This window comes from Microtus ochrogaster, chromosome 19 (assembly GCF_000317375.1).
Source record: "Microtus ochrogaster isolate Prairie Vole_2 chromosome 19, MicOch1.0, whole genome shotgun sequence".
Taxonomy (NCBI): domain Eukaryota; kingdom Metazoa; phylum Chordata; class Mammalia; order Rodentia; family Cricetidae; genus Microtus; species Microtus ochrogaster.
This window is the reverse complement of record NC_022021.1, coordinates 10,696,880-10,721,248: the sequence shown is the minus strand read 5'-3', so window position 1 is coordinate 10,721,248 and position 24,369 is coordinate 10,696,880. Positions and strand designations below refer to the sequence as shown.

At 41.3% G+C, this 24,369-nt stretch overlaps 1 protein-coding gene across 4 annotated transcripts in view; it reads right to left on the bottom strand.

The window, feature by feature from the left end:
* The window catches only part of Vcan (versican), a 99,868-nt gene extending 76,840 nt beyond the window's left edge, over window positions 1-23,028 (bottom strand). For 2 of the 4 annotated variants that reach the window (XM_013349671.2, XM_026783719.1), the window contains exons 1-5: window positions 22,602-23,028; window positions 12,091-12,165; window positions 6,049-6,423; window positions 2,697-2,871; window positions 2,490-2,617 (exon numbers count right to left, since the gene is read on the bottom strand). In XM_013349671.2, coding sequence (XP_013205125.1) covers window positions 2,490-2,617; window positions 2,697-2,871; window positions 6,049-6,423; window positions 12,091-12,160 — 748 coding nt within the window. In that variant the 5' untranslated portion in view covers window positions 12,161-12,165; window positions 22,602-23,028. The remainder of the gene's footprint in view (window positions 1-2,489; window positions 2,618-2,696; window positions 2,872-6,048; window positions 6,424-12,090; window positions 12,166-22,601) is intronic. The other 2 variants (XM_005356522.3, XM_026783720.1) reach the window with 2 other exon arrangements.
* Window positions 23,029-24,369: the final 1,341 nt, after the last annotated feature.

Here is a 24,369-nt window from a genome sequence, read left to right as displayed (position 1 = left end):
ACCATCCAGACTTTCAAAATGTCTACAACCTTTAAAAAGCAGAATTCAGGCAGCACCTTTGAGGGACATTGGAGAACAGACCAACAGAAGGATCCCTGAGTACACAAACCTGACTTTACATCAAGAAGTTTGGCTTATGATTTGTGCCTGAATGTTCACCATATCAGTAAGAGTTGATAGAGTTCTTTCCAATCGATTGGATCTCACAAATATCTTTCATAAACTACCTCTGGCTCTGATGCAGATTTAGCAGCATCTCAGATACATGCATTGAAGTCCTGAGAAATCTTATTCTAATCTAAAAGCATGATACAAATTTCCACCATATTGAGATTGCAGTAGGAAATGTATTTTCTGGAGCCAGGTATTCCAAGTAACCATTAAAAAAAACCCCTGCTATTAAAAACTATTTTAAAGATATTTTAATCAGTTAAAATAAGAGGAAGAGGAAGGTTCTAATTTTATTGATGTGGGAGAGATTTCTTTCTAATCTGTTGCTTTCATTGGTTAATTAATAAAGAAACTCCCTAGGCCCATTTGATAGGCCAACCCTTAGGTGGTTGGAGTAAACAGAACAGAATGCTAGGAGAAAGAAGCCGAGTGAGGAGTCGCCATGATTCTCCCACCTGACACAGCTGCAGGTTAAGATCTTCCCTGGTAAGCCACCTTGTGGGCTACACAGATTATTAGAAATGGGTTAGATCAATATATAAGAGCTAGCCAATAAAAGGCTGGAACTAATGGGCCAGGCAGTATTTAAAAGAATACAGTTTCCATGTAATTATTTCGGGTATAAAGCTAGCCATGTGGGCGGCCAGGTGCCAGGGACACAGCCCCGCCACTCCTATTACAACATTTTATAAGCATCAATAGTATTTTGGCTAATATCTATGTCTTCCTTTGCCCATGTACAAAACCAAGAGGTGTTGGCACTGAAATCTGTTACTTAGAAAACGTACTTACTGGTATCAAAATCAGTGTAACAAGAATGCTAATGTACCCTTCAAGGCACATTTAATTAATGTGTAAGGAAAATGGGAGCTGTTTATAGCCTAGTGCTCACATCTCGTAACGACTCATTCAGTGAACAGAATTGTAGAGTCAAAGCCTGGCAGAGCGGCACATGCCTGACCCCCAGCTATTCAAGAGGTCAAACGGTATGACCTTTTGAGTCCAGGAGTATGAGGCTTGCCTGGCCAACATAGCCAAACTCAAAATAACGAACAAACAAATAAAAACATCAAACGGAATCACAGAATTTTAATGCTGGAAGGGACTGTCTCATCTAACCTCATTTTATACTTGTCAAAATGCAAGACTAAGCCAATTTAACATCATTTATTTATAGACTTGGACTTCTAAGATAACTGCCAATATAAAATAAAAATCCTTTTCAACCCTGTTGGAAGACAGTCCAACGATGGAGTTGTACATAGAGAATTCTGAAAACTTGTGAGAAAACTCCAAGAAAACAAGAGTCTTGAGACTTCAGTTTCTTTGAAAACATGAAACTGTTCTTGTTATGTGTTTTTGTGTGCCTACCATGTGTACTGGATAGGAGTATGCTAACTTCAAATTATTCATTGCTACTGGCTATGGTTCCTTGTTTAGGAGCCTCTATGGAAAAGCATGTTTTGCCACATGGAGCTTGCCCACCATGCGCAGCCTGTCCTTGTGGTTGTACTCATGTGATTACTCTTCAAGGTCTGATGCTCCAAATAAAGGTGACCAACGCATGAGACTTTAGTCTGCCTCATTTATCGGCTCCATTCACCCAGGTCTACAGCCTCTAACGTGGAAAACATCATCTCTCCTACCTTGTTTTGGAAACCAGCTTAGAACCCGTTAGATACTTTCACTGGTAACCTCAAACACTCTTTACTCAGGCAGAGAGAAACGACAGAGCTAAAATTAACCAGACTCTGCCATCTTCGAAAGAAAAGGTTTTATCTACATTGAATTTCAGGTCCCTGGAAATACATTGAATTTCAGGTCCCTAACTTGCAGGCTACCTACAACAGTAGGTGTTTTTGATGTCACTTTGAATGTGTGGATTGGTTAGAAGAATGACTTCTCTGAAAACTCCATGTCACAAAGGAGACTGGAGAAGAAATCTGATACCACCTCATTTGCCGGTTGATAGTGTTTACCGCCTTTGGGAATTGTGTTTATCTTCACTTGGAGTCACAGCAGCTTGTCACTACAGGGTTTCTACCTGCCTCTCACAGAAATAGGTGCCAACCTACCAGTTTTCTATTCTGAATGCTCTAAAAAGGCAGCATGGCTGGGAAGAGCCTATCCTGCATAACCATTTACATCGCCCTCCTAACCTTCCCACTCTAATTTTGGCTTATCTTACCACAAAATCATACAGGCATGGAAATAAAATGCTGCCATGTGGAATGCAAACAAGCCTGGAGACTCGCTCCATGCTCTTGTCTGGTTTTCTCTTACATTCATAGGAAGCTCTAGAAAGCTAAATGTCTTACCATCCAGATGGTCCACATAACAGTACACGTCGTAGGTTTCGTGGGGAGAGCGGAATCCGTAGGTCCTGACCCCTTCCTTCCCCATCATGTCTCCATAACAGCCTTCTCTGGGAGCCCGTATGGGATATCTAGGAAAGCAAAGGAAAGGTGAGAGGCACTGTCCCTGGCATATTAATACTGAAAAGCTTTCAGGCCCAGGCCTCTTACCTAACAGTTTGATCAGACAGCCACCCTGCATCACACTGCTCAAATCCATCTTCATAGGCAGCAAAGAGCTGCTCTGGTGTGGCTATGACTGCCCCAATGTCCAAACAAGCCTGTTGAGCACTTGCAAAGTTCAGTGTATATCTACTGGTCGCTGCCCTGTAGTGAAACACAACTCCTGCAAAGACAGCAAACAATAGACGGTTTCAGTGTTCAAATCCCCATTGTATTGTGCAAAATTTCAGAATGAAGTAATATACCGATTAATAACATTATCATAGTTAATTATTTTACGATGCAAAACTCTTGTAGAATGAAGGCATTTAAAAATGCCACCTACATAGGGGTCCTGCTCTTCATGCTACATCCTTAAATCATGCAGCATTGTGACATTTGATTTCACAGACAGTGTGGTAAGGCACCAGGCTATACCTGTGACAATACCTATTTCAGTCATCGTTTGCTTCTTCTTCATAGACTACTTCAATTCTCTGAACCGTAATCTCCTGTCTTATCCAGTGATCTAATATTTATTTGATCTGAAAGTTGGGTAGATTATAGTGCACTGTCTACTGTATGGATATACGCCACATCCACTGTCTAGCTCATATTAGTTTTGTGTCTGCTATGACTGAGGCAAGTCTACAATTTCCATGCCAACAGAGGCCTGAAATAAAGTTCTTCGCACTTCCCAGGTAGAAGCAAGGCATGCTTGTCTCAGGTTCCGCTTTGTTGTATTTTAAGTATTGCTAAGGAAGTAGGGAGAAACCGTGCTCTAGGTTTCAAATGACTGTCAAAGAACTGAAGAAAGAGCAGCTAAGGGGTGGAACTGTCAGTCCTTTCTTCGCAATTTAACATGCTATCCATATTTATCTGGGGGAAATATGAATCATCAAAATAATATTCCAGGGAAGTCACCAAAAATACAGATTGGAGCAACCAGCTTTTAGAAGTGAATTTTTATCATATCATAGTATTCAAGACCACCTTTTGTTGTTTAAAATGAGTTGTGGTTTCCAAGATATCTGCTGCTCTCCTTTGATTCCTAGTCATTTCCTGGGGTTGACAGATCTGTCTTCCACAGTCAGACTGGCTATCAGAGTGTCTCTCTCATGTTATTCTTTATATTGTGTCTCTGTCTCAAGAAAAGCCAGCAAAAGAACTGAGGAAGAATAAAATAGCCATCTTGCAGATAAGCCTGTTATCAGTACCCACACAAAGGGAGCTACATAGCAACTTAGAGATGGACTGACTGGCAAGGAGCATTCTTTTTCCTGTTTTTCATCTTTCATGTCTCAAAATGTCACCAAATGCCAGTCTACTTTCATGTGGCCTTTCTACATACACACCCTGTATCTAGTAAGCGTGAGAAATATCCTAAAGTAACTTTTAAGCATTAAGTAAGAACTTGAATGGGTTTAAATTAGTTTATAGTGGTGAAAGTTCCAAGTAATTTGGGGAATTATAAATCTTCCACCGGTGCTGAATACTGGTACTAAGAAGAAAAAGAGCAGGGGGTCTTGCCAAAGGCAGGGACTATCAATCCATATGTAAGGTAAGTGTCTGCAATTGCTGACTAACCTGAAGACAGCATGGGGCTAAGAAGATTAGGTGGAGGATGTTCATTGTTTGTGAGCAGCAAGAGGCAAATCCTTTGCTAAGTCTTTAATGATGAGAAAAAAAAAATAAGAAGCTATGAAAGTCTGAGAATTTTAGAGAGTGAATGTATGCAATATATGTTATGCATATACATGTATATGAAGAGACAGTCTTAGACAAACTGAAATTAATGATGAGGAACTAAGGGATAAGAAGATCTCAGGGATTGAGTGGATACAAAGACATCAGGAAACAGATGAATTTAATGATAAAGGATGCTCAGTGAATATGTTTGTTGCCCTGAAATTCAAGCCATTTCCTTTTGGCTAAACAAGAAAGAGTTTTTAGAAAGCTCCTTTTATGTATTTCTGAAAGGTAAATATTTTATAGGGAAATTGAGAGTTGGAAGAAAATCTGTCCCATCATGTCTGGGTATTAGAGTTTTGCTTAATAACTTGCCAACACATTCTGGTTCCAAGAGCTGCGGTATTATGTGTGTGCCCAATTAAAGCAATTTCTCTTTGCTTTGTCTTCTAACTTAAGCTCAAATGACATATAAACCATCATTAAAAGGGGGGATGAAGGTAAAATGAGTCATTACAAACCTAATGGATAGCAACTAGTGTTAAAGTTATATTTTTTTTACTCTGATTTCTTGCTCTGAACGAACTGCAAATTCAAATATTGATTGCCTTTGTAAGACATTATGATATAAATCATGGTTAGTTTTTCAATGAAACTTTTAAATGATACTTCTTGAAATTAAATTCAAAGGCTTTTTTCACTCAGTGTGTATGTGTGTACATGCATGGAGGCATGGGTAAACGCGTGCCCTTCTACCACGTGGATTCCAGGAATCAAACTGAGCTTTTCAGGCTCGGACACAAATATCTTTCTCCTGAGCCAACTTACAGATAAGCATTTATAATGAAAGTAAGGAGGTTTGAGGTTATAGGTCAGTGAGAGAGCACTTGCCTAGCATGCACAAGACCTTGGGTTTGGTCTTCGGTAGCCCCAAAAATCACACTAAGAGAATTAACAGAAAAAAAGGGAAAAGTCTTTTATCTATATATGTATGTTTATACATATGTGATACTTGGAATGAGAATTTTCCTAGAGGTTCATATGTTTCAATAGTTGGTCCCCATTTGGTAGGAATGTTTGAGAAGAACTAGGAGGGGTGGCCCTGTTGAGAAGGTGTGTCTTGGGGGGAGGACTTTGACTTTCAAAAGCCCACACCAATTCAGGTTAGCTCTCTGCCTCTTACATAAAGGTAAGGACTTAAGCTTAAGTCCTTAATGGTTGCCACATGACCATTGCCATCATGGTCATAGCCCTTTGTAACTATCAGTCCTAAAGTAAACATTTTCTTTTATAAGTTGCCTTGGCTGGGGTATTTTATCATGGCAATAGAAACGTAACTAAGACAACATATATACAACATCAAACTTGAAATGTAGAATAGCCTTTCACTAGTAGGTATTAGCACTAAAATAACGGTTTAAGAACTAAATACTGTGTCTTGAGGTTTTCATTATTTCTAGTATACAGTACATTACTAGCCTCAATCAATAAAGTTGCTTCACAAAAAGTTACCTATTCTTAACTAAGTTTGGTTTCAGTGGAAAGCAAAGATTCTTGGGTTGATGGTTTTCCTCTTGTTCATATGCTGAACAAGAGATGAGTTTGAGTACTGGCCCACACTGCTTTCCTGGGTATCGTGCTACAACCTTTCTTACAAATCTGAGAGCCTTACCATCCACAGCCAGTGACACGGAATCCTGAGTGTCTTCAATCCCGTACATGACATCACAGCGGTAGACACCAGCATCACTAGCACGGAGTTTGACCATGGTGAGGGAGGCATCGCCCACATCCTCAGGATGTGTAAGCACTGACACCCGTCCTTTGTAGTCCTGACCAATCTTGATATTCCCATCTTGAGCCACCAGGACAGTAGTCTCCTTTATGTCTTTTCCGTTTTTGTCCACTTCCATCTTAGACCATTTGATTCTGAGAAACTCACTCGTGTTGTAATTGGGCGGTAGGGTAGGCAGGGTGGGAAAATGACAAGGTAGGGTCACTCTTCCGGAGAGAGAGCCTTTAACAGGTGGACTGGTTTCCATTTTCACTAGAGGAAAGACAAAATATCAGATCAGTATTCCTGAAAGGCTGAAGCTGCATCCGTTGAACGTGTGAATGGAAAGGCAACAGCCAGAGAACGTCATTCCGTCCTGAGTGTGTAGAAAACCGAGAAAGATTTATATAAAGAAAATGGCATTATGCATTATAACAGTGATAGAGATTAATGGAGTTCTCTTTGTCCACTGAAATATAGAGCTTGTTTGAAAGCATTTGTTACTCTGTATTTAACATGAAAAAAAAAGGGAAGAACAAGCAAACAATTAATGGCAGAAAAGAACGGGGCAGGCTAGACTTGGTACCATAGACTGAGAGATTAGAACAAACTGAGATGCTGGGTGTTTGTGCCTATCAGTCATAGTACTCAGGAGAATGAGGCAGGGGCATTGCTCTAAGATAGAGTTTAGTTTAGACCACAAAGAAAAACATTAATTCTCACCCTTCTCCCTCCCTTTCCACCCTTTGTCTCAAAAAAAAAAAAAATCTAGACTAGTATTAAGATAAACAATTAAAGGGGAAACCTTATGTTTATAGATCAGAGAGAAAAAAATCATTTAAGAAAACTGCCATATATATTACTTTGGGAAAATAAAATTAAAAAATTAACATTGAAAGACAAAGTAAGAATTTGAAACAGTTCTTGAGAAGACTAGAGACAGGGCAAGGCTCATATTTTAAGAGCCTTCTTTAGCTCAGCAATTGAGGCAGGCAAAGTTTCAAGGCCCGTCTGAACTTGTTACTTTTTAACAGGTCAGAGATGAGACTCATTTAAGGTAACTACCACATTACCTTAGAGAAAAGAAAAATAAAATTGAAAGAAGAATTTGAAAGAGCACTTCATGAGCCTGGAGTGAAGGCAAGTCTAAGGTCTGAAGAGCCCTCCTTGGGCCCTAGTTTCAGCCAAAGGCCTCCTCATAATGACAACTGCAGCTGCCACCACTTTGCAGACAAACACCGCCTTTCATTATGCCTGGGCAGGAAAACCAGCTTCTGTTCACCTAGCGGGCCTAACGTACTTATTTCTGTTTAAGCTCTTAAACATTTAATGACAAAGGGTGCACTGGTTACAATTTAACACCACTGCCTACAAAAGAAAACATCCTTTCTCCCTTCCTGGACTCCATCCCCCTCACCCCAGCCCTCCTGCCATTTCCCAGCCTTCACTAACAAGGCTAAACCAGGAGTTAGAAAGGAAAAAGAAAACTTAGTATTCTTGCAAGCAATGCTAGCTACATGAAATGCTGGCCAAAAGTGAAGAGTTGCCTCCAAATCAAGTGACTCTGTGACTTTTATGTTGTTGTTGTTGTTGTTACATTGTGCCAGTGACAGAGAAATATGGGTCCCCAAGTAGACATGCATCAGCAATGATATAGCTCATTGAACCCTTTTCAGCCAGTTGAGTCATTTTCAAATGACTTCTTCAACAGGAAGATATTACTCTCTTTAAGAAAAAAAGGAAATTCTATTGCCAAAGACAAAAATGCAACTTTAAAGATGGTGGGTCTAAAGTTGGCATGGTGACTCATGCTTGCAATCCAGGGTGTGAGGCATCAGGATAGGTGACTCTCCACTCACTGGAGACCAGTTTATGCTACATAGAAAATTCCAGGCTTGTCTGGGCTGCACAAGGACACTCTGTTTCCTCCTCCCAAAAATATGATTAATATAATGTCTGGTGTATTTATGATAGGAGTCACTCACATATTCCAAAATTGCAATGACTGTTACTTTTAAGACTACTCATCATTCTGTTAATCAATATATGTAGCTCAATCACATGATGTTTAACAAAAGTAGTTAAAAATGAAGTGAGTTATTGGCTACACTAAGTTATTCTTTAAAACACTACTGAGCTTTTTTTTTTTTATTATTTTGCAAGGTAAGGTAACAATCTCATCTACCTTGCTAAACAAATAAAACCTCTAATTTAAAGTTCACCCTTTGAAACGAGCCTGATTTCTTGGTGATGATGTCCCCTGGGAGGAAGTGGCAAGCCCCCCAGCTGGCTGTGAACACACCTGAGACAGAATATGTATCTTGTTATATCTAAGCCAGCAAGTTTTAGCACTGGTATTTATTAATTTCCTCCCCTGTCCCTAGATTCATTCCCACTGCACTCTTCACTTTGTCTCACTCTCGAGACACCTGCTTTAGTCACTGCCAGAACAGAGAGACTTTGAGTGATCTCATGATCTCTTCCACACATCCATAAAGTCAATGGGAGACATGCTAAAAGTGACCCCTACTTATTCACATTCCTTTACTATACAATGAAGTAAAGGGACACCAGCATTTCTGTTTTATTTGTTTGATTATCTATCAAGCATGGGGATTCTGAGACTTGCAAATTCTGTACCTAAAAATCTAATTTACAGTTACTGAATATTCTACAAGTTCACACTTTCCATCCTAAAGAATCAGCTAACACAAATAAAATATAGTTGCATTACCACAAACACTGTTTGTTTTTAATAGAAAAAGAAGTGATTTTATAACAGTGTAGGATAGATGATATCTAATTCCTCTATATCTATTTCTAAATTACAATTGCTTTCACAATTATAAAAGAATAGGGGAAGACATAGGATTCAGCCAAGCTATCAAGTAGAGAACTTCCTGAAATATGGGACATGATTTAATCACTCCTGCTGTAATGAAGAACACATTGAGACAAAAGATGGTGTCCGAGGGCTACGGACTGTTCTGGCCATTCATAAACACACAAATATTGAAACCTTCTCTCGGAAATGAACACACTCTTACATAGACTCTAATCTTCAAAATAAGATTAACCAAAAGATGTGTGGTCAAAACTTTTGAGTACTGAGACACTGGTCTTAATTTACCAGGTCACAAAAACCAAGTTAATCACATCTAAATATTTAAGAGTTATCTTAGCACTCTGTAGCATCATGTAGATAAAGTATGCACGTTTAAAGAATCTGCTACCTGCAGGAACTTGTCTGAATCTAGTAAAAAATGTATCCGGAAAAAATCAGTGATTACTGTTCTCACAGAAGGTTTGGAGTCTACATAAGTACAGTAAAGGAGAACTATGCATTGTGTAATGAATGATCCATTATTCCCCATGCTGTGCAGACAGAGAAAGGGGCGCCAGACAAATACCAGATTGAGAATATTGGGATTTAGTATGTTCTTGTTCAATTCATGATCTCACAGCTCTGCAGTCTGTTTTGTACTATTAGAGGGATATTAAAATAAGCAGGTATGATCAGTAATTAAGATGGTTTCTGATGTAATAGGTATTGTTGAAGCAGAGTGCTAAAGCCAACAAGTCAGTGTGACATGGTTGGTGTTCGTTAATGTGAACAATCAACCTTTAGAATCCTATGACCAACTAGAGTAGACAACAAAATCCCTGCTTCCCCTCAGCAAGTTACTGCTGCCTAGCCCACTGTGAACAAGGAAACTGGCTTTATTTGCATCTTAAATTTGTATACTTTTTACTTCTGCCTCTCATAGGAAAGAACTAAATATCCCTCACTTTAGATAAACATTGACTATGTGTAGTATAAAAGATGGGGCCTCAAATGGAATAATTGAGTGATATTGTTAGCTTTAATGTTTTCTAATTCTTTGAAGGAAATACACCATGCATTGTTTTGTGTTCAGTGTGAATCTTTACTTCAAATGAGGGATGTCTTTGTTTCTTCTTCCACTATTAGCCAACCCAAACTTTTCCCCATCCTCTTGACACTCCCTGTCTTTACTAGGTACTGTTATTCTTTCCTCTCTGGTCTCTACATCTACTCTGGTTTTGGGGGTATTAACAGATACTGGAATCTAGACTCCTCATCCTCATACCCGCCACCTGAAGTAAGTTGTGATTTCATGTCCAACCCACCACAATAATCATCCAAAATTAACTCCTTGCCACCATCCCTGTTCTCCTATAATCAAATCTTAACAGAACAACAGCATAAGGTTTAAAGAACTTGGTGCTACATGTCCTTTGTGGACTGAAAACCTTTAGTGAGTGTTAGCGTACACAAAATAAAATCTGGTCTTGTAAAAAGCCTGCACGGCCCCAGACAGATGAGGAATGTAAGACCATGGTGAGGGCTGTGCCTTATGTTTCCCTTCCTCACTCCCTCCCTCTGACCCTTGCTGGATGTGGAAAGCAATTGTTCTGCTTGGTGCTTTAGTTTCCTCTTTATAGCACACGGGTAATGGATGTTTTGGTTAATCAATGTTAAGCACTTAAAATAGCTTCCAGCTCGCAGTGAATCCTGTCTACGTGACTAGCGCTGCTTCTATTTATGTAAGCTGATCTCTTGCTTATCACTCTGCTTATATCTCCCTCTTTTCTTTTGATCACTACTGTCTAACAAGAGTGACTTTCCTGCTACTTGAACGAGTTTATCTTTCTAAACTGAAAGGCAGATCTTAGTAGGATGGCAACTCTTCACTCTTATTTCAGTTTGCATGTTACTTTCTCAAAGAGACCTGCCTTACTTCCCTCAACCGAAGCCATTCACTGGGATGCTTTCTGCTTTATTTTCATCATCGGGAAATATCTAGGTTGGTTATTTGTTTGTTTATTTCCATTACATAGAAAACAAAATTTATAATATCCACTGATATATCTGTGGACATTTAGAATAATACCTGATACAAAGAAGGAATTAAAAAATATTGACAGACGATAGAAGGATGGATTGGTGAACGGATGAATGGATGGATGGATTGATGGCTAAATGGATGGGTGAATGGGTGGATAAATGAACAAAGATGAGGAAGCCTTCAGTCCTGAAGAATAAATTAAAATATAACTTAAAAAACCCCACAGAGGAAGTGTCAAACAAAAGGAATCACATGTGAGAAGGAGGAAAGACAAGTTTGTGGCTAGGCAAATTATTTCAGAAAGTCTGGGGCATGGGTGTGCAGAAGTAGCAGCAGGGTATGCAGAGTCCACAAAGCAGAAGAAGTCAGTTAAGCTCACCACGGGCCCTTCCAGTTCTTCCTGGTGTCTCCTTGGCTATACTAGAAACTAAAGTTAGAATTATAGGGTCCTCGCTAAATAGCTATGAAAGTGAAAGCTAGGAAAGACAGTGCCATGTGTGCTCACTGGCCACTTACCTTTTCATAGACAAAGACAAAGGGAGAGGGCTACAAAGACTTGCTGGCAACATCTTTTAATTTTCCTAAATTTTTTTGTTTTGGTATAAGAAAGTTTAAAGACTTTTTTTTTTTTTTAAGAAAAGCAGTCCAGAAGAAATTAGAATTTTAAATATTCTCAATGCTCTAAAAGAGTCTTTTTACACAGTTCAACTTTGGAGGCCAGACATGGTAACACATATTAGTAACCTATCATTTGTAAGGCTCGAGAAGGAGACCCATGAGTCTGAGGCTAGCTGGACTACCTAATGAGAGACTGTCTCAAAAAACAAAACAAAACAGAAAAACAAACATACAAACCAAATGGGCTATAGGTTACCAAAAGTTTCACTCACAGAGTTTGTTATTTTGGTCTGTTTGGTTTACTGATATATGCAACATCCAGTAATACTTCAAGTACAGATCATAAGCAATGCATAGATTTTTTAAATGATTCTTAGCTGTAGAGTCTCCATCTTATAATTCCATTTCCCACTGCTTTTTCACATCCTAATAAAGAACAAGTTATTCTACTAACCTTTAGGTAGTGCATGGGTTATTAATAAGGCTGAACACATCCATAAGACGCTTTTCATATTTATCAACATCTTGCCTAGAAATGAAAAAAAAACAAATTATATCACAAGTATTTATGGTGGTGGCTGGCCGAAAATCACATGTTAATAAGGAACTGGGTGCAATGAAAGAGGCAGTTCTCTGTGGACTGTAAAAACAAGGGGCTTGTCATAGACGATATCACAGCATTGGAAGTAATAATTTGAGTCACACTTGAGACAATAGTTACCAAAATAACTCCAAGCCCTAATGTGGGGACTTATAACGCTGGGCTTATCCAAGAGGATAAGGGACCCTCAGAATCTAATGAGAATGAGGAACGTGAGTGTGGACAGAATGAGAAAATGATGAAGGTGATGGAAAGGAGGTGCTGCAAGCCCAAGCATCCCGTGTGAGAACGAACCCACCGGTGGCTCCGGCAGATGCTATCACTAGCCAGATTAAGGCCTTCAGAAGGTCTGTGTTATAGCTGAAGCACAAACAGCACTGACTGTCCAGCTGGCCGAACAAACAAAATAAATGTACCCCAAAGAGCTGCTAATAACAAAAGTAACCAGTTTTAAAACACTCTCCACAGCCTTTGAGTCTCAAGAGTAAACAATGAAAGAAGATATCCTTCACTGTAAGTCAGAAAACACTGACCTTGGCTTAGCTACTAATTTACTGTACGCTTTGGGAAAGACATTTTGCAATCGGAGTCACAAAATGGGCCCTTCCAAGTCTGGATTTACAGAAACCGGCCTAGTAAGGATAAGCACCAGGGCTGAGGGTTGTTAGTGTCTCCATTTAAGTACCTTTCAAAGACCCATATTTGGAAAGTTTGGGCCTGAACATGGCTTTGCTGGAGTTGGAGAAACTTCCAGAGATGGTACCTAGTGGGCGTTCTCAGGACGTCAATGTGGTGTCCTCAAGGGGAATGTGGGCTGTGGCTGTCTTCTTCTCTGTTTGCTTTCCCATTGGCATCATATGAGCAGCCTATTCCACCACGTGCTCCCAGGCATGACATGCTACCTGGCCACGGGCCCTCACCCAAGGCCAATCAATCATGCACTTCATCTTCCAAATCTGTAGAGCAAAATAAACCTCTTTCTGTGTACGTAAGTTGATTGTCTAAGCTTTTTGTTATAGTCTTAGACTCATAGACATATTACTGTTTGAATATATTCAAGAACACTTTGTTCCGTACAGCCAAAGATATCTTCACTGGCTCATATGTAAGTTGGTACCCAATTGAACTCCCTTTGCCTTCCTTAAAAAACAAAGTCTGTATTACCTAGGAAACCTGGACTGAAATAAAAGTAAATGATGAAAGATTCCAAGTCCAGTTTGTACTCAAATATATTTTAATACTCTGTGACAGCTACTTATTTTTCTTTAATAATATTCTGCATTTGATCTTGTTTTATAAATCTTAAAACACTACAACCAAACTAAATGTAACTGTGAAATGCTTAGCTTATGGGTTTATGGCTTTACCTGTGTCTTGATGGACTGACAGTGTTTGAGAAATAAGAGATATTAATTTCACAGGCAAGATGAGCATTTATGTCATAAAATCATATTAAATATAAATATATGCAATCCATGAATATTAATTTAATCCAGATAGAAAGCCTTCTTTTAATCCTATTTCTAAATAATATTTTGTTTCTTTAAAGAAAAATTAGTCTCTTCCTGTTTTAGTTTTTAGGACATCTTTATAAAGTATTTCTTAATGTTTGAACTCTACTGTTAAAGTGTCTTAAATTCAAATTCTGAATTTTCTACTTAAATCCTCAGATTATAAGGAAATAGGTATGCCTCTCTAGTTTACTTCTCTATTTACTTTCCAAGCTTGAAAATTAATGTGCACTATAGAAATGATTGCAAGACCTGAAAATAATGCAAATAAAATATGCTTGTTCATATCTAACGTAGTCGGTACTCAGTGATTATTATTAAAATCAGTAACTCAAGCTTTCTGTAGATGCTCTAATTCTTGCTTCAGGTCACTAATAATAAAAGATTTGAAGCCCTAAGTCTTACTTTGGATCACTTTATGTTTATAATAAACTGCCATCACTTACATTGGCTTTAATCATTACTTTGAAATATATTTTACTGGCCAGAGCGGTTGCTCAGTGGGTAAAGGCACCTGCTATGAAGTCTGATGACCTGAATTTGATCCCTAGGAACTACTTGGTCAGAGAGAACTGACTCTTTCAAGTTGTTCTCTGAGTTTTACATGCTCACTGTGGAATATTTGCAAATACCCAAATATCCATAAATAACACATAAATGTAACAAAATATGTTTTATATCCACAGAGCTACTTACTAACTCCCACAATATTCTATAATTCTAGGGTCAATACCCCTTGAAGAGGGTTAGTAGACCAAATGTGTAATCAGTATTTCCACTTTGAAGAACCAGCACTCCTTATGAAAATAAGTGTATATGTAGGACTAATGGAGATTTGAAACACATATGAAACTGTCCAACTGAATATTAATAATACCTAATAAAATATTGGACACATCAATATTCAGACAGTCAAATCTTATAAAACCAAGAGAAAATGATGAATTTGACTCTAGAACATAGCCTCCACCTTCTTACTTCCTGCCCAGGACAAATGCCAAAAAACTTAACTCTTTATATACCAACCTTAATTCTTATAAGCAGGTCTGTATTTTTTTCTAAATTAAAGAGAAAAATCTGTCTTCATATCTACAGCAAGCCTTCCCACCTGCCCAGAGACTATTATTAAACCTAAATTTAAAGAATAAATTCAGTGCATTAAAAACATAGAGGTGAAACACGTTTGGGATGCACTGGTATTAAATTACAAAAATGTGCTTGAATAAATTGCTACAAAACATGAGAGCTCTCAAACTAAATCCCAGATCTCCAACGCAGTGGAAAATGAACTAGAAGATCCGTATTCTGATTGTTCGGTCACCAGCAGTAAGCACACAGTGGCCTCCCACCTTGAGTTTTGTGCTGGAGGTCACGGGTGCTCCAGCTAGCCTCTTCTCTATCTCCACTCATACCTACCCCTGTCAGCACGTTTGCCACACTCAAACTGAAGGATGATGAGCCATGGCTTTGGTAACTATGTCTGAGAGCCCTTCCTGATTTGGGGAGTCTCAGATCTGTATATCTGTTGTCCCATCATCAGCATAAGTAAACATGTATTTCTCTTTTTTTCTTTTTCAGTTTTGTGAGACCTACACATGTGTCTTTAAATAAGGTCTACCACGTTTCTTCTGCATCTGAGCCTATCGAATGAGAAAACTGACTCTGTTTCTAGCATGCCTCCAACTCCCATTTCTATTTTTCTGCTCCAGAATCTGTCTGTCTCATAAGTGTGGTCTGTCGGTGATAACAAATCTCTGTACATGGAAATACTGAGGAGATAAGCCCGCTAGTAGTCTCTATATTTAGCCATATACTTCAGTAAAGTCAAAAATAGGAAAAAAGCCATCGAACCCTCAAGGTCCAGCTGACTGCAGCTGTTTAGTTGCCTGGGAAACAAAAGACAAGGTCAACAGAACTTGTATCCCTGTGAAATGTTTGCAGAGAAGAGGGGCACCTCACACCAGGAATAGACTGTCAGGGCTCTATTAATCAGATAGTTAGTATTCTTTCTCCTTCTTAGGAAAGCCTAGATGAGGGAAGGTAACGTAAGTGCAAAGACACAATGGTTCCATCTACCATCCTGCCAAAGAGTTGTTCTGGACCACTGGTTGTCTTGGATACCTCAGTTACAAATTAGATATACTAAGCATTACATGTTATACTATAGTGCTTAGTAGTGCATTATCTCAGGAAGACTCTCCAAGAGATGCTCCTGGTTTGTACTTCCCAGTATTGACTATACCACAGGAATCTGTCACAGCCGATACCTAGATTCCTGGACCTATACTCAGTTAAGCTTTTTACTGATGTCCCTTAGCACTCTGTTCCCTGCCAGGGACTCTGCTTTCATTCCTCCATCTCTGCCATGCTCTGTTCTCACTCTAACACATGACATTGCTTTTCTTATGTATTTGTGAATTATCTTCCTCTTTTAACCAACACAGAAACCTTAAGAGAAAACCTCTAACATCTTCTTCACTTCTACTTCTACAATACCTAGGATGTTCAGTAACCGATTGTTTTAAAATGATGACTATGTACTTACTTCATGTCACTAAATAATTCTCTCTACACTGTCCCCTTTTATTCTCTTCTATTAAAAACACATTTCCAATCAAAAAAAAAATACAATTTCCATGGTATAGTAGAAATGCTTACTCAGCAAGTTCCTTGGGATGAATCCTTAGGATAGTTCAAAGCTTCAACTATTAAAAAAAAATTACGCTTCACACTTTTAATACAAACTCTTGTGAGGCAAAGGCAAGTAGATCTCTGTGAGTTCAAGAGCAGGCAAGCTCCAGGACAGCCAGGGCCTTTACACAGAAAAGCCCTGTCTTGAAATACCAAAAAATTTGCCTCAGTCTATATGTAGTAGGAAATACCTGTAATTCAGCACTGGGCAGTCTGGATGAAGCAGGAGGATTGGAAAAGTCACGGGGAGTTAGGGTCCAGAAGAAATCTCAGACTTGCCTTGGTACCTACCCAGGCCCTGTCCTACAACAGACCAATCTGTCAATAACACACTGCAAGGAAAAATCCTATGCATCTATCTTAAGTGATATTCCTACCATGACTGACATAACATGTAAAAGTAGAAGTTCCACGTGAAAGAGTACACACACTTGTCAATACCCTTTGCTGGTAAATTTAAAAAATGTTTGCTGAATTGTTTTCTAAAGAAAATGAACTTAATAAAGTTCTTATAATAATTTATAACTTTCGTTCTCTGCAACCCAGCCAACACACGTTTCCCAAACTTTTCCTTGACTGACTGGTGAGAAAGTAATGCAGTGTGTTGTTGCTGCTGTTTTAGTGACTTAAAAAAAAATTTATTTATTTTATGTTATGTATGAGAGTGTTTTGCCTGCATGTACGCATGTGCACCATGGGTATGCCTGATGCTCATGGAGGCCAAGAGAGGGCATCTAATACCCTATAATTGACTTACAGATAGCTATGAACTACCCAGTTGGGAACTGAACCAAGGTCTTCTGCAAGAACAAGTGCCCTTAACCACTGAGCCATTTCTCCAGCCCTTTTTGACTATTTTTTACAACTATTAATGGAATTGAACAAATATTCTCACGGGATTCAAAAACATATTTTTTGCAACACTACCAGGCTGTAATTTTGCCCAGTTTTTTGCTAAATTCAAGATTTGTTTTAACAGGCACAGTACATCAGTATCTCTCACTTATAAGTTTTCTATTTTTCAAAGCTTTTTCATAGGTATTTGGTATTTTAAACGTTATAACTTTATCCAGTTAACAAATGATGACACTGAAGGTCCAGCAGTTCCATTTAACTTGGTTTCCCAGCTACAGCATCCAACACAAGCTTTCTGATTGCCAAATCTAGTGGTCACTCCATTCTGTCTCAGGTCAGGTTGAAACAATAAATTAACGGTTAAAAAAACTGTAATTTATGACTTATTTCTTCTGTGCTTACTAGTGAATGGATAATTTATGTTTTAAAGTATTTATTTTATTTTTAGAGTGTGTGTGTGTATGCACAGACGTGAATGCATGCTTGTGTGACTCTGTGTGTGTGTGTGTGTGTGTGTGTGTGTGTGTGTGTGTGTGTGTGCATGCTAGTGCAGGTGCCTTCAGAGCCAGAGGTGTCAGATCTCTCTGCATCTGGATTAAAAGTGATTATGAACAGCCTGACATGAAACTGAACTCCAGGCCTCTGCTAGAGAGGTGCACACTGCCTCACGCACTGAGGCTCTCTGTGCTGAAAAGAGGAAGTTTCTAGCAAGCAGTCTATATTTGTACCCTTCTATGTATGACAGACTGATAAAAAGAATTTAGTTAGCAAACACTTTTAACAAAGACTCTATGTACAGACAACAGAAGAAAAACTACCCAGTCACATCCAATCCTAAGAATGTTACATCAGATTTGATTTTGTGTCTTAGATGCATTTACAGATTTTCATATTTACCAAGTCTAGATTATAAGAAGAAACTGACAAATCTTCACTTATCCAAATGGAACTTGGTCAAACACGTCTTTACTTTCCCTTGTTCTGACTCCAAACGTATGCAACAGGTAGCCTATTTTTCCATACTAGGGCAAGTAACCTCTAACAATGAGTGTTTGCCTGTCTCCTCACTGATGTCTCTGGGTGGGGGTGAGGGGGAATTGTTAAAACCCACTTAGCATAGGCATTCATTCTTATGCCACAAAGAGCTAAGAAATTCTGCCCTTCTCAGAGCCATAACCCATCTGAAATGTAGTCAAGGGATGTTTGACCAAGAATAAAGTCAACAAAGATGTTTAAACTCCAACCAGAAAAAAAAAAAAAAAAGAGATTAAGTATACGACTGTGGAGGAGGGAGTCGGTTGGTCTTCGTGCTTCCAGGGGCTCCGGGATGTCCTACTACTGACCAATCATTAACCTGAGAGTGTTTAAGCATAGCCCTGTAAGGAGAGATGGAACAATGGCTGCATCACCCACATTAACAATATTCAGTTTTGAGTTAGCTTTTAATAACCTTTTCCAAACAGAAAGTTACTCCAATACAGATGGAGGTAGCTAGGAATACCAGAAGGATTGCCCTCCAACTTGCAAAAGCAAAGAAGGGGAGACCTGATCATAACCACCCATAAACCTGAAAAAATTCTTTTCAGACTTCCTTTTTTAAAGAAAGAACTAAGACTTATGAAAAGGCTTAATTTTTTTTTAAACCATCAAGGAAAACCAAACTTTGAACTTGTACATCAATTCAAAGTGATGGTCTTGAATCCCATCCCTCTTTCCACCACCCACAAGAAGATTAAGGACTGTGGACTTCCTGCTGGAGGAAGTAATTGCTCAATTGCCTTGGAATCCACTGGAACCCTTTGCAGTGTTAGTAGGGACAGGCAGATGCAACTTGTCAAATATCCCTTTCTTACTTTGTGCTTAGATTCTTTGAGATCCCCTCCTCGCTACGTTGCTCTTACAATGGGAACCCACTCCGCCTCAGAAAACTATCTGATGCTTCCTTGGTTGTCTTCCTATTAAAAATCAAAGTATTCCGTTTCAGCACGTTGTGTATTTCCTGAGTTGAACACAGTTGCCAAGCTGTACTTAACACAATTTAGGGCATAGCTTTTAGAGAGAAACAAAACCAATAATGGTCCAATTACAAACACAATTTAAGGTGAGAAAGTGGACCATTAAAACCTAGCTCTTACCAACTAGAAGCTGGAGAATTTCAAGTGAAGATCTTTGTAGCAGCGTCCAGTCTATATCGCCACACCCACCTCACATCCCCCCCACCCCGCCCCAAGTCTTTTATCAACCATTTGGATAACTTGTGGGACACACCTACCCCCTGCCCACACTAAGGGTCCTGATTAATACCCAGTTAATTTTACTATTAATAATTAATAATACACCAGCATTAATTTTGTCCATGGCTAAAAGAGGTCTTTAGGCAAATGTGAATGTATTTAAAAACGAGTGCAGGGAACAATCACAAACTTGTCTAATTTTCATTCCAGGAGTTGACTAAGAGTAAATCTTCCTTTCTCCTTTTAAAGTAAAAACCCCAATTCTTGCATGTCACTCTCAAGAAGCAGGAGGGGGAAAAAAGAGTATTTTAAAGGCTTTTAATATGAGCGTCTAGTGCCATCTGAGCAGAAGTTGGGTCCGCTCCAGCTTCAGCAAGCCTCAGGAGCTCTAGGAGGCATGCCAGCCAAGGCCCCACCCGGATTCAGCCCAGTCCCGCCCCAATTGGCCACAGCCGCTGGAGACCTAGGCTGAGTGGATCGCCGGAGCAGCTGTGCAGCTGTCTCAGAGCCCAGGAAGTCACACCCGTCTCGCGCCCTTAACTGAAGCTCCAGCCCACGTGGCGGATGGCGAATCCCCGCCGCTGAAGGGAGTACCTAGCAGCGTCCCTCCCCAAAAAAGCAAGATGAGCTCGAGTAGGCGGGGCGGGACCACCTCTGCTTATGTAGTCCCTTCTCAGGCCAGAAGCAGGCAAAGATGCGCTTGCTATCGCCTTGAACATAATGGGCACAAAATTGAGACCAGTATTTCGAAACCCGGCTATTTGCATTCATCTGTTTCGTCTTCTTTCCTTTCTATTTCCGCCTACCCTCCATTGTCCTCGTTTTTTCACTATCTTTTCCCCTTCTTTCCCTTGCTTCTGGGCGCCCTCTCCCTAGTTTCCACGTGCAACGCATGTCCCGGTGTGGAGGAAGTTAAGTTGGATTAGGTGGCATTCTTCCGCAAGAACCTGGAACTCGGCCCTAGCATTGTGTTCAAGGACCTTAGCTAAATTTGCCAGAGCAAGTATCTGTATTACTTCTCTTAAAAATGAGCAAATTGCATGTCAAAAAACCTCAAACCTGGCTCAGTTGCCAGCCTTGTGTGTGTGCCCACCCAGCTGCAGGCGCCGCCCAGAGCGCCGCGGGAAGCCAGGGGGACTGAAGAAAAGGAGGCCCTGCTCTTGGGAAGACCACATTCCCTTCTTTCCATCTCCTCCAAACCCCAAGATTCACGTCCCAGTTTCTGAAGTGGAAAACTGACTATTGAAAGGAAACCGGGATCTTCTCTCTTTGAACCCAAGGATGAGAAAGCGGTTTACGGGCCTTCTTTTTCTCCGCTTGTTCTAAATTCCTCCATCAGGGGGAGCTCACACCTACTACAAAACTCCCTGTTCCTAGACATCTGGGTTCTGCGAGTCTGAAAGACCCAACTGCAAGCAGATCTTAAGGAGCGCACCGCCCCCCTTGCTCCTCCCTCTGGGCCTGCCTCCTCGGACAGAGAAGGAAGGGATTTCACACTAGCCATTCATTTGTCAACCATGGGGGAGGGGACACAAAAGCAGAGAGGAGGCAGAGAGGGGTGAGAGAGACGGCAGAGAAGATGGAGACAGAGAAGGAGACACAAAGATGAGGGGACACAGATAGCGAGCTTTACTCGAGGCGGTACAGCATTGCAGTCTGGCGGGGGGTAGGGCGGCTCTCTTCCCCTTTCTGCAGGATCCCAAGAACACGCAGGACAAGCGGAGGCGTACTTACTTGGATTCGAGAGTAAATAGTTTAGACTATGACATTATTTTTTTTTTTTTTACCCCTATTTCTTCAGTCTAACCCCCTGACCGCTCCACGCCCATTGACATAGAGAACAAGCCGGGACAACCGGGATGTCCCGGGTCGGCAGGCACCACCGAAGTCTCTGCAATGCCCACGCCTACTCAGGGCGATGGGACTCTCCGGGCTAGGACGTCCCCGGGGACTCCCAGCACGCGTTCTCTGCCACCACTCTACCAGCGGGTAAAGTTGCTCAACTGAAGTGGAGAAATGAAAGCAGAGCGGGTGAAGATATATAGCGGGGAACAGAGGACCTCTGTAATCCAGGAGAGAAGACTGGACCAATTGGTACCTAACTCGGGTCTCTGCGCCACCTTTGTCTGGAGAGCGCTCTGGGTCCTGGTTTACTACTAAAGATGAGGGAGACAAGTTCCCATTTCGCTTTTCAGGGCGAGGGAGAAAAATAGAGCACATCTCTCTGGTTCAGGGCAAGCTTTCCCGCCCAGGAGCCTCCCAGACCTCCACGGTGTTCCAACAACCCCACCCCCAACCACAGCTCCTTCCCTCCGGCTCCGGCGCACCACGCGCAGGACAAAAGAACACAGGGGCAACGTGAGAGAGCTTTGACAGCCCCCAAGTCATCAAAGAAACACAACCCCAGTACCCTGCCCAGCCCCTGCCAGAAAGCTTTTCATATTGCTTGTGCGGGGACCGGAGGCAGGGAGGGGTCATGTCCGCGCAGGTCCGAGGTAGCTAAAGTACCCCGCTGTCTAGTCGGGAGCAGCCCAGGGGTGGCTTTCCAGGAACAGAGATACTGACCACACACCAGGAGCCCGGAAACCAGGTGGTCTGCCCTAAGGTGTTTTCAGGGACATGTATTTTGGGCAAGTTTGGGAACTCCCCATTCAAAGTTTTGCCTCAATCAGTTTAAAGACAACAACAACAAAAAAAAAAAAAATCAAGGTGTGAGGAGTCCCTCCTATTCTTCCAACTCAAGATAGCATGACTTTTCTAGGATTTCTCTACCAAACCCCGTCCCCCTATTCCGTCCGTCCTTTTCCTCTACCCCACCCCGGGCTTCTTTGTCTACATCTTTTTCAGCACCAGTCTGAATTCCTCTTTAACAAGCCTCTTCAAAGTTACCTGCATATTTTAAAGTGAGCACATTGTCTTAACTTCGCCTTAGGGCTAGTCCTCTTGGCTTTAATTAAAGCCCTCTTCCAATTGCAGTGCACCATTTCCCCCGCAACTAAGCTCAGCGATTTTCTTTTCCCAACAAGTTTTACCCCCTTTCTTTTAAATTGGGGAACAAAAGAAACGTGATTACCTTGAAAGACGGCTTACTGCAGTTTGGGGAGAAATTCACTGCTGAGCTGTGAGGATGGGCTCCGCGTTGCCCCTGCAGATCACATAGGAAGCGCGGTGGACTGGGGAAGGATGTGGCGAGTGCGGGACGGAGCAGGAGGTGAGGGAGGATGCGCTGCTCGCCGGCGCAGATCCCGGTCCCAGCGCCTGTTCACAGCACCTACTGCTCACTGCTGCTGCGCCCGCGCGCCTTGAGTTCTTCCCCCAGAAAGGCTCGGGGCAGCTCGCCTGCAAGTTCAAATGCGGGTTGTGACACCCATCGTCATTATATCACTGTACCGTCAGCACCGAGGAGGAGACTCAGCGAGAAGGAGGAGGGAGAGGAGGAGGGAGAGGAGGAGGGTTCATTCACAGGCTCCAGAAGCGCTCGGCAGCTTCAGCCACTCCAAAGAGCCCAGGCTTGGAAACAGGCGGAGGGGCGGTAAGGAGCTCCCAGCGCAAGGGACCGCCTGCCTCTCTCGCCAGGCACTCCTACCTCTCAGTCGTTCTTCCCGACAAGAAGTACCAATCGGCTGGAGGGGGAGGGGGGAGTGCGCTTCTCATTCACGGACGCTGTGCCATCTCACTGTGCGCTCTCAAACAACTGCGTTCCCACCGTCCCCCACTCCCCAACCCCCTTCCCTACCCTGTACTGCCACTTCTGAATTAGGGGAAAGGAGTCCCCAAGCCCTGGTGGGGCAGGCAAGCCCGGAGCAATTAAGTATGGTCAGTTTTTAGGGGCGGACAGGACTATAAAACTAGCAAAGAACTTGCTTATAATGTGTTTATGCTCCCACAGAGCTTGCCTGTCCCTTCTGAAGAGGTGTCAGGCTCGAGGCTTCTGCCAACCTGAAAGAGATACTGAGAAAGTGAGACCCTGAGCTCAGAGAGACTGTAAGCATTCGCTGCTGCCCTCCCTAGGGAACTGCCCAATGGGGAGCCCGCGGCATCAAGCTGTACACAAAGACCCTAGCAATAAAGGGCTGGACAGGAAATCCCCCAGGCAATCCCTTGTCCCATTCAAAGAGAATCCTTTCTCTGACATAAATCCGCATCTTTACTTAAATGTACTCTGCTTTCTTCTTTTCCTCTGTCTTTACAGGACCCGTTGGAGATTTTTCTGCCAGAACACAGATTCCATGGACTTATCAGTCCTTCCATGTTGTCAGGAAACGGAATCTTTTATGTTTGTATTTTTTCCCCATTCTGGCTTTGCCGGCGATGTAAACATCAATATAAGGAAGAGCACCCTTCACTGAGTCACAAAAGACTTCCATTAGGACCTTAAAGAGCAAGGGGTCAACCAGTTAACACAAAGGAGTTCTGTCCCTTGGAGAAGGACTTTGAATTTTCTGTTACTTTGAAGTCTAGTATAATTTTACGCAGTGGGTACAGAGTAAGTTTGCAAGACGTATGGAGGTTACTCTAGGGTACTGAAACAATTACCAACTTCTCCTCCTACACCAATATGGAAATATCCTTGTAATTATTGGCTCTGGATGTTTTGCTTAGAAAATTGCATCAAGCACAGGACTTCAGAAACGGTAGTGATTAACGCACAAAGTTTGTCTTCATTCTGGATTTCTTTAATTAGATTGGCCCCATCTCAGGGCTCTAAATGTGTAATACGGACTCCTCAGAATGCGGATTCCTTTTCTACAGTTTATAGATTCAATACGATGGTGGATTTTAAGTGATAACGTGGCAGATTTATCAGTACGATCTCGTCCTCAAATGTGTGTTCTTCATGA